The sequence below is a fragment of the Leucoraja erinacea genome, chromosome 7 (assembly GCF_028641065.1).
Source record: "Leucoraja erinacea ecotype New England chromosome 7, Leri_hhj_1, whole genome shotgun sequence".
Lineage (NCBI taxonomy): Eukaryota > Metazoa > Chordata > Chondrichthyes > Rajiformes > Rajidae > Leucoraja > Leucoraja erinaceus.
Window position 1 is genome coordinate 39167695 of NC_073383.1, and position 17130 is coordinate 39184824.

The window sequence follows — 17130 nt, forward strand, 5'->3', positions numbered from 1 at the left end:
TAGAACCTCCCTGCTCCTATACTCAAATCCTTTTGCTTTGAATGCTAACATACCATTCGCCTTCTTCACTGCCTGCTGCACCTGCATGCCTACTTTTAATGACTGGTGTACCATGACACCCAGGTCTCGTTGCATCTCCCCCTTTCCTAATCGGCCACCATTCAGATAATAATCTACATTCCTGTTTTTGCCTCCAAAGTGGATAACCTCACATTTATCCACATTATACTGCATCTGCCATGCATTTGCCCACTCACCCAGCCTATCCAAGTCACCTTGCAGCCTCCTAGCATCCTCCTCACAGCTAACACTGCCCTCCAGCTTCGTGTCATCCGCAAACTTGGAGATGTTGCATTCAATTCCCTCGTCCAAATCATTAATATATATCGTAAATAGCTGGGGTCCCAGAACTGAGCCTTGCGGTACCCCACTAGTCACTGCCTGCCATTGTGAAAGGGATCCGTTTACTCCTACTCTTTGCTTCCTGTCTGCCAGCCAGTTCTCTATCCACATCAATACTGAACCCCCAATACCGTGTGCTTTAATTTTGTATACTAATCTCTTATGTGGGACCTTGTCGAAAGCCTTCTGAAAGTCCAGATATAACACATCCACTAGTTCTCCCTTATCCACTCTACTAGTTACATCCTCGAAAAATTCTATAAGATTCGTCAGACATGATTTACCCTTCATAAATCCATGCTGATTTTGTCCAATGATTTCACCGCTTTCCAAATGTGCTGCTATCCCATCTTTAATAACTGATTCTAGCAGTTTCCCCACTACCGATGTTAGACTAACTGGTCTGCAATTCCCCGTTTTCTCTCTCCCTCCCTTTTTAAAAAGTGGGGTTACATTAGCTACCCTCCAATCCTCAGGAACAACTCCAGAATCTAAAGAGTTTTGAAAAATTATCACTAATGAATCCACTATTTCTGGGGCTACTTCCTTAAGTACTCTGGGATGCAGCCTATCTGGCCCTGGGGATTTATCGGCCTTTAATCCATTCAATTTACCTAACACCACTTCCCGGCTAACCTGGATTTCACTCAGTTCCTCCATCTCATTTGACCCCCGGTCCCCTGCTATTTCAGGCAGATTATTTATGTCTTCCTTAGTGAAGACGGAACCAAAGTTGTTATTCAATTGGTCTGCCATGTCCTTGTTCCCCATGATCAATTCACCCGTTTCTGACTGCAAGGGACCTACATTTGTTTTAACTAATCTTTTTCTCTTCACATATCTATAAAAGCTTTTGCAGTCAGATTTTATGTTTCCTGCCAGTTTTCTTTCATAATCTATTTTCCCTTTCCTAATTAAGCCCTTTGTCCTCCTCTGCTGGTCTCTGAATTTCTCCCAGTCCTCTGGTAGGCTGCTTTTTCTGGCTAATTTGTATGCTTCATCTTTTGTTTTGATACTATCCCTGATTTCCCTTGTTATCCACGGATGCACTACCTTCCCTGATTTATTTTTTTGCCAAACTGGGATGAACAATTGTTGTAGTTCATCCATGCAGTCTTTAAATGCCTTCCATTGCATATCCACCGTCAACCCATTAAGAATCAATCGCCAGTCTATCTTGGCCAATTCACGTCTTATACCCTCAAAGTTACCTTTCTTTAAGTTCAGGACCCTTGTTTCTGAATTAACGATGTCACTCTCCATCCTAATGAAGCTCAACCATATTATGGTCACTCTTGCCCAAGGGGCCACGCACAACAAGATTGCTAACTAACCCTTCCTCATTACTCAACACCCAGTCTAGAATAGCCTGCTGTCTCGTAGGTTCCTCTACATGTTGGTTTAGAAAACTATCCCGCATACATTCCAAGAAATCCTCTTCCTCAGCACCCCTGCCAATTTGATTCACCCAATCTATATGTAGATTGAAGTCACCCATTACAACTGTTTTACCTTTGTTGCACGCATTTCTAATTTCCTGTTTGATGCCATCCCCAACTCCACTACTACTGTTAGGTGGCCTGTACCCAACTCCCACTAGCGTTTTCAGCCCCTTAGTGTTTCGCAGCTCTACCCATAACGATTCCACATCCTCAAAGCTAATGTCCTTCCTTTCTATTGCGTTAATCTGCTCTCTAACCAGCAACGCTACCCTACCTCCTTTCCCTTTCTATCTATCCCTCCTGAATATTGAATATCTGTCTCTAAACTAAACTAACCTAAACTGTATTGGTTAGGACACAACTTGACAGACATTGCCAAACATTGGGAAAACTAGATTGCTCTAAGGAGGATGCAATGAAGCAGGATGGAGTGTTTCATCTATCAGGTGAAACTAGATTGGCTGGGTTCGATTTCTGTAGAGAGGGGAATTGAGGACTGACCTGCAGAAGTGTACAATATTATGAGGGGCTCGATAGGATAGATAATGGGAAACTTTCCCATAGCAGAAATGGCAAACATTAAAGGGCATGGATTTAGGGTACTCTGTGGAAGAATGTTTTCACCCAGAGGGTGGTTGTAATCTGGAATACACTGCCCAGAGAGAGTGGCAGAGGCATGTACTCTCACAACATGGACCAAATATCGAGATCAGTTCTTGAATTGTCGAGGCATGGTGTTAATAAATAGGATTAGAAGGGAAAGGCCCAGACCATCACACAAACCTTCCATCCACATCACACTGCCTCGGCAAGGCCACAGCATAGTTAAAGATGAATCTCACCCCGATCACTCCCTCTTCTCCCCTCTCCCATCAGTCAAAAGGTATAGTGAAAACACACATGTCCAGATTCAGGGACAGTTTCTTCCCAGCTGTTATCAGGCAACTGAACCATTCCATCAACAACTAGAGAGCGGTCTTGAGCTACTATCGACCTCATTGGAGGCTCTCAGAATTGGACTTTATCTTGCACTAAACGTTATTCCGTTAATCATGTATCGGTAGATTGTGGATGGTTCGATTGTAATGATACAGTCTTTCCGCTGACTAGTTAGCACAAAATAAAAGCTCTTCACAGTACATCTGTACTTGTGACAATAAACTAAACCACTACTACCAAGATATTTGATGATCAGTATAAACTTGGGGAGCTGAACACCTTTTCGTTCTGCTGTATGTCTCTATGACTATATTTTTGGATATTTTATGCATTCATTCGGATCAGCATGGGCTCAGATTGGGTAACCAGATCCACAGCGAGGTCATGCAGAGAGAGTTGGGAACAGCTCCCTGTGCAACCTGCGTTCTCCCGGCCATTTGCTCGTTTAAAGTCCCACACTGTGTGAACCTCAGTGCATTAATTGACCAGTAGCTGTGCCAATCTGATCCATCCCCTCGTTCGATCCACCAACCGCAGTCCAATCCAGTGCAGTCCAATCCACTCCCTAGTCCAATCCCAGCGAGCAGCAGGGCTGGGAGTGTTCCCGGAGGTCGGATGGGCCGTGGGAAGCAAAGGGGGTCCCAGTGTGGAGGGGGTGGGGCTGCAAAAACAAAGAAGGACCATTGGGGACTGTAATGAACACTGAAGAAGGGTCTCGATTCGAAACGTCACCCATTCCTTTTCTCCATAGATGCTGCCTGTCCCGTTGAGCTACTCCAGCTTTTTGTGTCTCTCTCTGAACACGTAACTTTGTTGACACACTATACATACGACTCTTTGCTGGTGTATGGTATGCAAATCAAAGAATTTCACTGTAACATGTCACATGTGATCATAAAGTATCAATCAATCCATCCCAGTCTAATCCACCTCAGTCTGATCCATCCCATCCACCTCAGTCTGATCCATCCCAGTCCCATCTACTCCAAGGACAACAGTGATCTAGGATGGGTGACCCGAAGCCCACCCCAACAGACAGGATGGGGGGCCGGGGGCCAAAGCCGAGCAGCCGGGTACAAGGTGGGGGTCTCTGGAGCACTGTTGTTGCCAGGCCTGATTACCAGAGCTCAGGGTGAATTATCCAGTCTGGGAAGGATGATGCAAAGATCCAGTGGAGTGCTCGCTGCCTGAACCCCTGCATTTCCCTTGCATCCCCTCTCTCTCCACCCCCCATCCTAGTCATCATACTAGTTACACTGCCACCCTGTTGAGTTTAGAAGCATAGAAAATAGTGCAGGAGTAGGCCATTCGGCCCTTCGAGCCTGCACTGCCATTCAATATGATCATGGCTGATCATCCAACTCAGTATCCTGTACCTGCCTTCTCTCCATACCCCCTGATCCCATGATCCACAAGGGCCACATCTAACCCTCTTATATATAGTTTCAGTCTGTATAACTCATATTCACCTATCCCACAGCCAACAATGGACCATTGTGGGCTCCATTGTTCCTTGATCATCGTTGCTTTTTGAATATCTTTCATTCATTTGTTCTCTGTACCTTCCATTTCTCTCGTTTCCCTTTCCCCTGACTCTCACTGACAAGTGTCTCGCTCCGAAACGTCACCTTTCTCCAGAGATGCTGCCTGACCTGCTGTGTTACTCCAGCTTTTTGCGTCTGTCATTGTTCTACCTGGTGTGTTGGAGCAGCTCTCCCGCACTCTGCACCGCCTGCCCTCTGTCTCTGACACCAGTCCCCCAGCCATCAGAAGAAGAGACTCCAAGAGTCTCCCCCTCCATGCAGATCATCCTTCATGAAGCACCCGTAATCTCTCCTTGTTCTGGGGTTCTGGTTCCTCTTGGTTAGTTAGGAGCTGCAGGGTGAGCTCTCTGTAGCCCTGGTGGGTTGGGAGGGGACTGGTGTGCCGGCAATGACACCCGGCCCGTGGAGGAAGAGCCTCTCTGCCTCGGATCACTGCTCTGGGTGAAGATTCACAACTGCATCCGATTGGGTTGGGGGGGGGGAGTATCTTGAAACCTTTATATATCTCAAAACTTCACAGAGACATTGCCGAACCAGGCCCTGATGCAAACAGTCAGGATATTGTCTACAGTGCATCTACAGAGTGGTGCTGTGTGCCTCTCAAGCCTCATTCATCAGAGTGCACGATGTACACTCTCCAGGTTGGGGTCTGTGGGCTGGAAAATTCCTCCCCAATTCCAGCACTTCCCCTGGCCGGGATTGAACAGTAACAAAGAATCCATTAGATATTCAGAAAATATGGGCTTAAGTATTAGATTAAACTGAAAAACTAAACTGATTAAAATTAAAGATTAATCTGTCTAGACACCAACTCTAAAGTTACAGGTTGTCCAGGAATGGCAAGCGCTCCTCTGATTAAATCACTCACCTCAGTTTGCTGAATCAAATCAAGTTTAATATCATATGACCAGGTATATGAGGTGCGGGTAGGATGAAAATCTTGCTTGCAACAGCATCACAGGTACATAGACTCCTTCAACACATAAGACAGACACAAAATGCTGGAGTAACTCAGCGGGACAGGCAGTATCTCTGAAGAGAAGGAATGGATGATGTTTCGGGTCACCCATTCCTTCTCTCCAGAGATGCTGTCTATCCCACTGAGTTACTCCAGCATTCTGTGTCTGTCTTCGATTTAAACCAGCATCTACAACTCCTTTCTACACATACAAACATAAATGATATATCGATGAGTGTGAAAAGAAAAAGACTGTGCAAAAAATCAGTATAAATATATACAGTTAGAAAACAAGTCAATGGAAGAGCAAGAGTGGGTCTGTGGTGTTCCATTGCTGAGGTAGGATTAGGATTTTGTGGGTCATTTCAAGAACCTGATATTTGTAGGAAAGTAGCTGTTCCTTAACCTGGTGTTGCGGGACTTCAGGTTCCTGTGCCTCTTGCCCCATGAAGAAGAGAGAATGGTCTGGGTGGTGAGCATCCTTGATGATAGATGATGACCTTGAGGAAACACCTGATTTAGATGCTTTTGATGTTGGGGAGAGCTGTGCCCATGATGGACTGGGCTGAGTCCACCACTCTCTGCAGCTGCTTGCATTCCTGTGCATTGGAATTGGCAAACCAGGCCATGATGCACCGTCAGGATATTTTCTACAATGCATCTAGAGAGGTTTGTTAGAGGTTTGACCAGGAAAGATAGTGATAGTTTTCAAATCAGGATGGTGTTTGACGTGTTTGGGAACCTAGAGGTGGTGGTGTCCCCGTCCTTGGCTGGCAGAAGTGGCAGGTTTGGAGGCAGCCAGTGGAAGGAATGGCAGTGCTTACTATAGACAATGCAGCCACTGGAGGTTATAAATGTTTAGTGCAGTGAATGGGTTACTGCTTCATCCCAGGTGGTTCCAGCAGACTCCTGACATACGTTGTAGTTGTTGAAAAGGCCCAGGAGTATCAGGTGAGTCACTCACTGTAGGGTCCTCAGTCGTGACTCTGGCCGACACAGTATTCCTTGACAGACCAATGCTGGCCCAGGATGGCGATGGAGATGGCAACATCATGGAATGTCAGGGGCATGTGGTTAGACTCGCTTGTTGGAGATGGTCAGTGTCTGACACGTGTGTGTGATGCTAATTCTCAACCATACGCATATCTCCCTTTGTAAGTTTGGCTCTTGACTGATAACCTCTCACCGTCTTTCCATTCACATTGGAGCCATTGCTGGGACAGATGAAGAATCTGAGGCATGTGTTTGCTAAGTTACGTGATGTGGCCAGCCACCTATCTCACAAACCCTGTTTCAGCTAAGAAGTTGCACAATTGAGAGTTAAGGGCCTGTCCCACTTAAGCGATTTTTTCAGCAACTGCCGGCGAATGTCATACTCATAGCAGGTCGTCGAAAACCCGCTGACTGGACCCCCCCTATGACAATGTCTACGACAATGTCTATGACAAGCTACAACAACCTATTACCTAGTCGACATCAAGCTACGGCAAGGTACCGACAACCGGCGACCTATTAGGACATCCACCTACGACCACACCTACGGCAACCTACGTCCACCTGCGACAAGCTATGACAAGCTGCGACCCTGTCGGCAACAACTGAAGACAATTCAGTCGCCGGTATCTGTGGCCGGTTGACGTAGGTTGATGTAGGTAGTCGCCAATGGAATTCACCAAAGTCAGCATCGGCAACAAACTATGTCACCTGGCGACAACCTACGTCATCCTGGCGACAACCTACGACAGCACCTACGTCAGGAGAAGTCATGCTACACTCATTGGTATCAAGCTCACTGTTGCCGAAATGTTTTGAACACTTCAAAAGTCCAGCGGCAACCAGAAAACGCTACGACTCTTTATGAGACTATTCATGACCATACAGGTGACACCTCGGCGACCATGTGGCAACAGCCTAGTCGCCTAAAAAATTGCCTAAGTGGGACAGGCCCTTTATGCTCCAGCCATCAAGGTACTGCACTGATGGGAGCATCAGTGTGTGCACCATGGCTGCATCTCTGTGCAGTCCTCTATGTTGCTGTGAAAAACTGAGAGGAAGAGCTTTTCTTTGGAGAGATTACATAACCTGGCACCCCGAACAAAGACTTAATTTCCCCTTTTCACCTTCAAGAATTTAGTGAGCATAATATAAATTTCAGCTGTCGTCTCCCACTGGTTAATATCTCTGAGGGTTGAATTATTATGTTTGTTCTTCCCCACCCTACCTTCATGCAGTCACAGGGCAAATTCCCCACCACTGTGCAACATACCCACAGCTGCATTTGCAAAGTTAGCATCCACTAACCGGTCACTAATTCAGTCACAAACCAGATAGATGGAGCTACAGTGAACAAAACACAAAGTGCTGGAGTAACTCAGCGAGTCAGGCAACATCTGTGCATGGACTGAATAGGCAACATTTCGGGATGTAACCCTTCTTCAGACTGCTACTGAAGATCTACTACAATTAAACTGAATGGTAGAATAGGCTTAATGGGCGGAAAGGTCAGTCTTTCCATTACATGCAGTTTTTTTTATGGTGAGGAAATTAATATAAAGAAAGCCCACATTACTTTAGTATCAAGGCACCCTGTTACCAAGCGCTAGATGAATAATCAACAGGAATTTCAATGGAAACTTTGTTCATGGTTTGCATTTTTTTAATTACGTGTTCATAAATTGCACACATCAAAATAAAAAAAGGACAAGCCATATATCCCAGGCCGAGCATATTCTACTGTATTCCACACATATTACATTCTTAAATAAAAATGCTCCACATAACAAATTTTGCATAGATATCTTACAATACCAATTTAAAAAAGAATTAGGAAACAGACCAGTAACAAAAATAAATTTTTCTTCTGTTAATAATTTTGTAACATTAACGTACTACCATCATATAATACAAAGAATATTTTTTCCTTAAGACTCTTTGTACAGTAAAACTGACAAACAGCAGAACAGAAAAAGAAAACAAACAATAGAAAAGGAAGACAAAGAACAAAACATACAAAAAAAATGTTTTTGGGGGCAGGTGCATGGGACTCCAATGATCTAAGCAAGGGCATCTCACGCTTTTCGAGATCCAATCATTTCTACCTTCTTGAGTCCAATATATATTCCCAAATATGTCACTCCCTTAATCTACCATACACTAATGTACTGGTAAGTGTTTCGAGTGGATGGGGTCAGATTTTCACACCTGCTTTGGAGTTATAGAATGAATGTATTCAACTGACAGAGAATACGGGGAGCATTGTGTTGGATGGGATTAGCGCAGTTGAGGAGCGTGGGACTAGTAACTGCACGCTGGCACTGGAGAAGCCTCCTGGAAAAGCACTGCGTCATCTGTCGTTAGAACAATCCTGGACAGTGAACATTACAATTGCAAGCCCATCCCCTCCATACCCACCAAAACCATCCCCACAACCAACTTCCTTCCAAACTCTAATTATTTCAGCTGCCATACATGGGGTGCACCAAATGGAAGGGGAGGATTGCCAGGAAATAGTAAGGGGGGAGGGGGGGGGGGGGTGCAGCAGAGATTTCAGAGTTACGATAAACTCTACATCTCAATTTTTCTCCATCATCACAGGGTAGGGTTACCGACCCTCTGGGATTGCCCTGAATGTTCCAGGAACTGAACAATGACCTCCCTCAGGAGCCGCTATAAGCACAGGAAAAGAACCATATTTTATACACATGCGCACAGCCAGACTCCTGCAGATAGAGTTGCTTCGCGATCCAAACAAATGTCCCAACCCTCCAATGCAAACACATAGACGCACAAAATAAAATAACTAACCCAAAGTAAAGTAACAGGACAAGGAAACAGAAAATATATAGAAACAGGAGTCAGAGTGGAGTAGGTACCCTGTATAGAACTGACCCTAATCCATACCAATAATAAAAACACAATTAAACAGCTGAAAGACGTGGTTATATTTGATCCCTCGATTATAAATGTAAAGCCTTACGTTGGCATTAAAGAATTATGCACCAGAACACAGGAGACATATTTTCAACTGAAGTTTGGCCTAAGACAATTCCAAGAAGGTCGCCTTGGATACATATTAGGCTTTGTTGTTATAGTTCAAAGGCAGGAAATTGGAGAGGGCAGAGACACGAGGGGTAGATCAGTGTTTACACATGAATATAATAGTTGCTCTCAATTAACAAGCTTGCTATTGTGAACATTATATTTATCGAGGTTAGGCCTGGCCCCGACCAGTGCCTGCTGTATATCACTCTCCCATCTTTGGGCTGGCTACACTGCTGGTAGGCAGGGTTACAGGACCCGGAGAAAAGGAGGGCAAGACCATTACTTGCCATTCACCACCTCACCCCTGCCCTCCAACGACAGGGAGGAGGCAACCTTCTCCCATTGAAATTGGAGCCTTGCCCTGTGAGGATAATCAGGCATGAAGCTCAACTGCAGGAACTAGATCTTTGGGAGACTGTTGCATGCAAATATCTGCGGAAATGTCAAAGGGTAAATCATTAACTGTCTTTGGAATTTTTCATTGCCTGGTATCGGTAAATTAAGGGTAGTTGGAGAGGATGCTCGACCAAGGCAAGATGTGGCCCGGACAGTTTCAGAAACCATTGTCCAGTTTCCAAGTGGCCAGCGCAACTGGTGTACAGTGAGGATGGGCAAATCAAGTGACCAGTGGCAGGATGTTTGCTGATCACGTGGCAAAGGTCAAGAAGTATGAAGGACCAGAATTGGCAACCATGGTGCTGCAGGTCAGAGGTCACCGTGAGTGACTGTGCTCGATCTCCACTTTCTAGTGGAAGGCAGTCAGCAGGCAATGGTAGACCTCAGATTCAGTGGACAACATCGACTGTCCTGTTACCTCACGGAGCCGAGGGTTTGCAAGGATGCCAAGTATTGGGGTGGGAGGGGAGGAGCCAATAAGAGTGAGGCAGAGGGCATTCTGCTATCTGGGCTCTCTGTAACCCGGGCCCATCTGCAGTAACACAGGGCTTCCATTGGGCATGTTGGAGTGTTGACAAGGGAAGGCTCATGAACCAACGTGCCTGATCCAGAGATAGAAGGCATCAGGAAGATGCTGAGCCGAGGGCAGGCTCAAGGAATTGGGGCCTTCTGGTCAAATCCTGTTGTAACTCTAAAACGCCACTGCTGCTTCTGTAGTAAGGCTGCAGGAGGGGAGCAGACAGCAGCACAAGTGTTCTCAGAAGGGAGGAATAGTGTGTGGCTTTGGGCTGAGGAGGACAGGTGGGTAAGGGCTGGATAGACATTGTTGTGAACTACTAACCCCCCCCCCCCAATTACATTGGCTTCAATACAAGGTTAATCATCGGGAACCAGCCAAACACCAGGACTTGGAAGCCAGGGTTCGAGGGAGAGGAGTAAACACCATTAATAACAGGCCGTTGGCATTGAACGGCTTGAAGGGAATATTCGGCACAATTGGCATATTTGGAACCAGGAAAGTGAGAAGATATAACAGTACATGACAGCCCCGACTGCCCCTCCCTCCCACCCGGGGAAATGATTGAGACGCAAGTTCCCAGTGCTAATGCCCTGGAGGTGCACCAGCAATTCTGCTTGGAGTGCACCACTCAACAATGGTGGCCAGTGCTCTGAGATACTGCTTCACTCACTCTGCGGACTGTCCATCGACAGTGTTGATGCACAGACTCAACTGAGCCACGAGCTCAGGGTTCTTGCAAGTGCAATGAGCTAGGAGAGTGAAAAATCACCAATCGCCATTTAAACTGGTTGTCATGGCAACTGAAATCTAATCGATCCGATTGGGCATTTTCGTGTTGTGGCTCTATCAGTGTGACTACTTGATAGAGGAAATATCCAATCAAAATCTTGGACTGATGGAACGCACAAATCCATCCGGAAGGATCTGTCCAAACAAAGGCTGGATTTGACATCCAAAAGAAAAAAAAAATATTCAGTTACAAAAAGGGAATTATCTCAATGGAATGGGGTGAGAACAATGAGAGGTGGACAATTAATGAACCAAATCCTCCATTTCCAAACTTGCAATGGTTCTCAGTCACCTCCAGCAGTTTGCAAAATGATGATAGGTTTGGGCAAAACCTTCGCCTTTCTCGGCGACGTTGTGGGTAATATTTTGGCGGATCAGAGAGGGAAAATAACCACACAGAATAAGACATAGATAACATGAGGCAGAGAGAGAGGAAACACAATAAATATTCAATCTATATAATATAATAAACACTGGTGTTCAGATTTCTGAGCTACTGAAAATGTCCAGGAAAGAGTTCCAATCATTGTTCAGTGAAACAAAGTGATACTTTCAAAAACAAATACAACTTGCCCGTTTGGATATATTCAGCATGGTTCAGGTCTCCAAAGGGAAATTAAAGTGTCAATTTAAAAAAACAAATGCCTGCCAGTTGTGTTTCCCCCCCCTCATAATCTACATTGAAAGAATCCCCCTCCCCTCCCCTCCCATACCTCAGAAACAAACTAAGCCAGTAAGAATGGAACATGGTTGGTGAAGGTAGACCTTACTGGGATATCCAAGGTGCGTGTGTGTCCCTTACTGTTTGATGGTTATCGTGAGTGGCTGGCCAAGCTGAGAATGGTCGAAGCCTCCAGAAGAGCTGTTAAGGGGAGCAACTGGAGGTCTGTTGGGTGCCTTGTAGGTTGATGCCTCCGTGGATGAGGGGCGGCAGTCTGGGACCTGCACTTAGGTAAGGCACGATTCTCAGTGAGGCAGGGCCCTTGCGGACTCTCGTTGGTAACACCTAGCAAGTGTGAGTTGGGTTGAGGAGAGTCCAGACACAGTAAACTGCCCACGCACCATGGTTCAGATCTAGTGGGTCTAACTTTGGGGCAAGGCATAACCCAGCGGTCAAAAAGAAAATAGTCTGGTAGCCCGGATACAGGGAGGTTAATGAAAGCTGAGGGTGGAACAGGCTTTATCGTTTAATTCCTGCTATGATGCACAGGTACCTTAGCATTTTACACACATCTCTTTCCCAGTTAGCAAGGACGATGGCTCACCTCTGGTTCATTAATTGGAAGGAAGGATTTTTGGCCATAGCTCTCTCCTCTCCATCTACTATTGATGGGGTTGGCGCAGTTGGGTTTGACAACCAGAAAAGCCGACACAAGCCCAGTTGACCAAGGATCTGGTCAAACTGTGACCCAATGTCTTACCCATTGTAAGGAATTACCCAGTGCTAGGCACCTCCCTGAAAGCCATCTACCCTATCCCTTCCATTAGAAACGTTCATCAGGGAACACTCTTCCCATCAACAGCAGCATGGCTATCATGATACCAGGTGTTTATTGACCAAGGCAAGGCCACAAGAATGGTGGAAGGCTCGGGCCAGGTGTTAAGACCGGGTAGGCTGGGAGTCACTGTGTTCCCTTCAACTCTAGTGGGCGGGTCAGTGGGCACCAAACAAGTCCCTGGTTCCAACAGTGCAGTGAATATCCGTGGTGTAACCAGTGATGAGTGGGAAGGCCTGTGGAGGTGTGGTTGGGAGAAGGGTCCGGTGTTCCTCGATGCTGGTTGTTTATCCCATTCTTTGGTTTGCCAGGGTGGCCTTGAGCTGTGCACCGTTGACACAAGGCAGGCAGCTGAAGGGGGGGTGGACTTGGCACGCCGCTGCCATCAGAAACTGACTTAGTCACCGTGCTTCCGATCGAAACGGAAAGGGAGAAGGCGAGGAGGCCAGAGATAGGAGAGAGGTTGGATGTGTTGGCACATCAACCAAAAGTTGGAGCATCACAACGGGAACACGTGTTACTTAAAGGGAAGAAGGGAGGGGACGGCAGTATCCTTTAAAGCTACAATGGCAACAGGTCCCTGATCCACAATGGTCAATTAAGCATTGCCCTTTACAAATAGAGGCAGAGGTTGAAATCCCCTTGAATGAGCGTTTTCAGCAAGCCCTCCTCCTCCCCTCCCACCTATTAGAAGCTGTCTACACAGCCTGGGTCATTTATCAGCCAGACATTTGTTAAGTCATCCATCCACATCCATCCCATCCCAGCGCAGCCCAGAGTTTTCGGAGCAGCACTTGGGGAAGTGTGGCCGGGTCGGGATGTCACCGGGGACTGCCCACTGTTCCGGGGCGTTTCATGTGCGTGAGGAAGGTTGAGGAAAGGGGTAGTGGAGGGATTGTGGGAACGGCCTGTCAGCGACCTTCAACGTCATCATTAAGATGTTCCCTTCAGAGCGTGCCCAAGCGGGTGTCCCGTCCTGCAACAGTCACAACAGTCACGGAGAAATCCACAAGAAGTTGGCATTGTGCAGAGCCGATGCCATACCCTGGTCGCGATCACCATTGCTTCCGTTTGCAACTCCTGCCAGTCAGTCTTCTGAAGCCTGCCGTTGGCCGGTGTGTATGTGGAGCGGAGCAGAGAATGTTGGAATCCACAGTTAGGAGGCCGGGTGATGTATGCGTCCACACCGCAAACGCTTGGCAAAGTGGTGTCAGGTTTGTAATCCCCTTTGGTTTCCATGGCAACAGAAATCCAAATGCATTGTAAATCAGCAACTGTTTGGCAGTGTCTAATCGACTGGGTAAGGCAAGGCCAAGAGAGAGAGAGAGAGAGTGTGTTGTGTTTGCATCTGGAGTTAAGAGTGCGCGCGCACGGGTGTGTATGCACACATGCTCACTGCAACATGGCAATAAGGCAACCGTATGTCTGTGCTCTTCGCAAAGAAGTCCGTCTCCCGTTAACAGTCATGCCTGTCCTGTGGGTCCTACCCTCGGCTCAGACATGTCTCTTCATGTGAAGGGCCAGGTGATCCGACCGGGAGAAACATCTAGGAGAGAAACAGAAGGAAAGCCGGTGGCATCAAACACACACTTTGCAGCTGGCTCACCCCCTTCCCTCCTCCCCCGACCAGCCTCATCCATAGGAGGGTCAACGTTCCTCTGGCCCAGTACCAGGCAGACGTGTTATCCCTCTCTTCAGAACTCCGCCATGTGAACCTTTAGGGAGAGCTGTCCAGGGCCCTCCCAGGCCCCTAACAGGGCTGTACGGTTTTGCCCAACTCTGTGGGATTGAGAACTCTTTGGAAGTTTCCAACAATTAAAGACAAACATTCAGCATTAAGCAAAAGGTCTTTGGGGCATTAAATACGTTGAGTGCCAGATACAGTCCAGTAAAGTCTGATCAAAGATAGTCCGAGGGTATCCAAGTGCCTGAATCATCCGACCAACAATTAGAGAGCAGGCCTGAACTACTATTTACCTCATTGGAAACCCTTGGACTCCCTCAGACTATCTTTGATCGGGCTTTATCTTGCACTAAACAGTTATCACATTATTCCCTTAATCATGTATCTGCACACTGTGGATGGTTTGATTGTAATCATGTATAGTCTTTCCGCTGACTTGTTAGTATGCATCAATGCTTTTCACTGTACCTCGGTACACATGACAATAAACTAAACTCATAGCTAAAACCCTAATGACTCCACTGTACTGTGATCGTGAGGTCGGAGTACGGGGGAAGAGAGATGGGAAGAGAGGTTGGGAGTGAATTGTGCCGGGAAGCGGCAGAAGGGACTGCTTGCAGCGTGACCACCAGCCCGTGATCTCCCCCCCCCCCCGCACTCTCTCCGCTCGCAGACACGGTCGCAGCCGGCTCCTCACCTGTCGCAGTGGTTGCATTTGAAGGGCTTGGCTCCCGTGTGCTTCCGATAGTGTCGGGTCAGCTCATCACTCCTTGCAAATCGCCACTCACAGCCTTCCCAGGAACACTTGTAGGGCTTCTCACCTGTGGGGACGGCAACAAGCCAGGGCTGGGGGTTAAACAGGAGGACACGGGGAGGGAGTGCGCACACTTCCCCTGCACCATGCAGGTAAGCCCAGGATCCGGAGAGCACTGCACCAAAGGCAGTCCCATGCCTGGAGTGCACAGCACCAGAGTGTAGTTTTGGGTCTGCAGTGCACAGCACCATATAACAGTCTCTGGTTTATACATCAATGCACCTCAACAAAGATGTAGGTATGTTACAAAACCTAACTGAGCGTTGTTTGAGAATCTGTCCCAGCCCCGTGTGAATGATTTTGGCGCTGTTTAGAGGGGGCGGGTTTAAAACGCGATTTTTACTAGGCTGTTGCAATCGAAAATGTTCAGCCTAGTAAATCATTAACGGAAAATCGCTGAAAGACCCCGTCGCAAAAGGTATTATTAGTTTTTATGGCCTTGTATAATAGTTATAGTAGTTTAAAAATCACTCTCTCAACCCACAACCTCTCGCAGCCCCAGGGTTTTATAAAGCAAACAATTAAAGGTATGTACCTTATTTTTACATTAAAAGGGGCTTCTTAAGAACCCTGTATATAAAATTTTCTATAGCGAATAGTTCATTTTGGGCTCTTTATATCCCGCAGTATTTTTCTGGGCATTTGAGGGCACAAATCCATTGCAATGTGAACGTTCTAAACCAGCGCGTTCACAGGAACCCACTAGAAAGCTGATTTAAATTTACTTTAATTTACAGCAATTGAACACTAAATTCCTTCCATTTGGCCTATAAATTGATGTAAATGAGATTTAAAAATCATGTTTTATTGTGAATTATTTGTGAATATTATTTGGACACTTAGGCTATTTAAAAATGTTAATCATTTATTAAGAAATGGATAGATGTTTAGATCTAGTAATTGAAGTTTGAAATTAGCTACAATTGGGTAACTAACTAATTATATGCTTTAATTTCAGGTCATCCAAGTAAGATTATTTTATATTTGTTTCAGAATGGTTCAATCTATAATAACTGAAAATTTCATTCAGTTCTCTTAATTTTTGAGAAGGTTATGGGCTTTTGACTGTTCAAGATCACAGCTTTTTTTGTTATGTCCATAGAAAATCAATAGGGAACAAGATGCTAATTTCCGAGTATGAAAATGGCCATAACTTTTTTATTACTTGAGATATGAAAGTGAATTAGGTGTCAAATTAAACTTATTGTTATGCTTTATCTGATGGGATAAATTGCAGACTTGATTTTTTAAATCTCAAAATTTTGTAACATTGCTAAAAGATGTGCTCTTACAATACACAGCACCAGAACACATACCCGGGTATACAGCACAATACACCAGAACATGGTTCGGAGCACGCGGTACATTACACCCGCATGTATTCCAAGGCATGCAGTACACTGCACCAGAGTGCATTCCCAAGCCGACAGGATAAGGCACCCTGCTGCAGACCCGTTCAGGCCTACGGTTCACAGTATCAGAGTACAGCCCCTGTAGTGCAGCATTTTGCGCTACAATACAGTACTAACTTTACATAACTCAATACAAGAATACATACTGTACCTGGGCCAACAGAGCACTGCACCAAAACACAGCACAAAACCGAGGCGAAAATACAGCAACAAGTCAACAGTGTATGGCACCAGAATACACAACACACTCTGCCGTGTACAGAGCTTAAATAAAGACCAGGCAACAGTACAAGGTGCCAAACTACAGTTCAAAGCTGCATAGCAACAGAACTTTGTTCCCTACTTGTAGTTCACAGTATAAGAAACAGTACTGGTAAAGAGTGTCAGCTGCCTGAATACAGTCCTGGATCTACACTACACAATACCAGAATATGGTCATGGTCATAAAGGACAAAAACAAACCCTTCGGCCCATCTAGTCCAAGCTGATCAAGATGTTCCAGCTGCTAACCCCATTTATCCTTGTTTGGCCCATATCCCTCACATACCTCTCCTATCCACATACCTTTCCAAGTGTCTTTTACAAGTTCTTACTGTATCTGCCTCAACTACCTCCTCTGTCAGCTCATTCCATATGAGGTGCAACTTCGTGAAAGTTCCACCTCAGGTTCCTGTTAAATCTTTCTCCTTCCAC

The 17130-nt window shown here is 46.0% G+C and overlaps 1 protein-coding gene across 1 annotated transcript in view; it reads right to left on the reverse strand.

Annotated features, from left to right (window-relative positions):
• Window positions 1–5846: 5846 nt before the first annotated feature.
• The window catches only part of LOC129698901 (Krueppel-like factor 7), a 73233-nt gene continuing 61949 nt past the window's right edge, over window positions 5847–17130 (reverse strand). Inside the window, 2 exon segments of the mRNA XM_055638318.1 lie at window positions 5847–14073; window positions 14909–15032. Coding sequence (XP_055494293.1) covers window positions 14022–14073; window positions 14909–15032 — 176 coding nt within the window. The 3' untranslated portion in view covers window positions 5847–14021.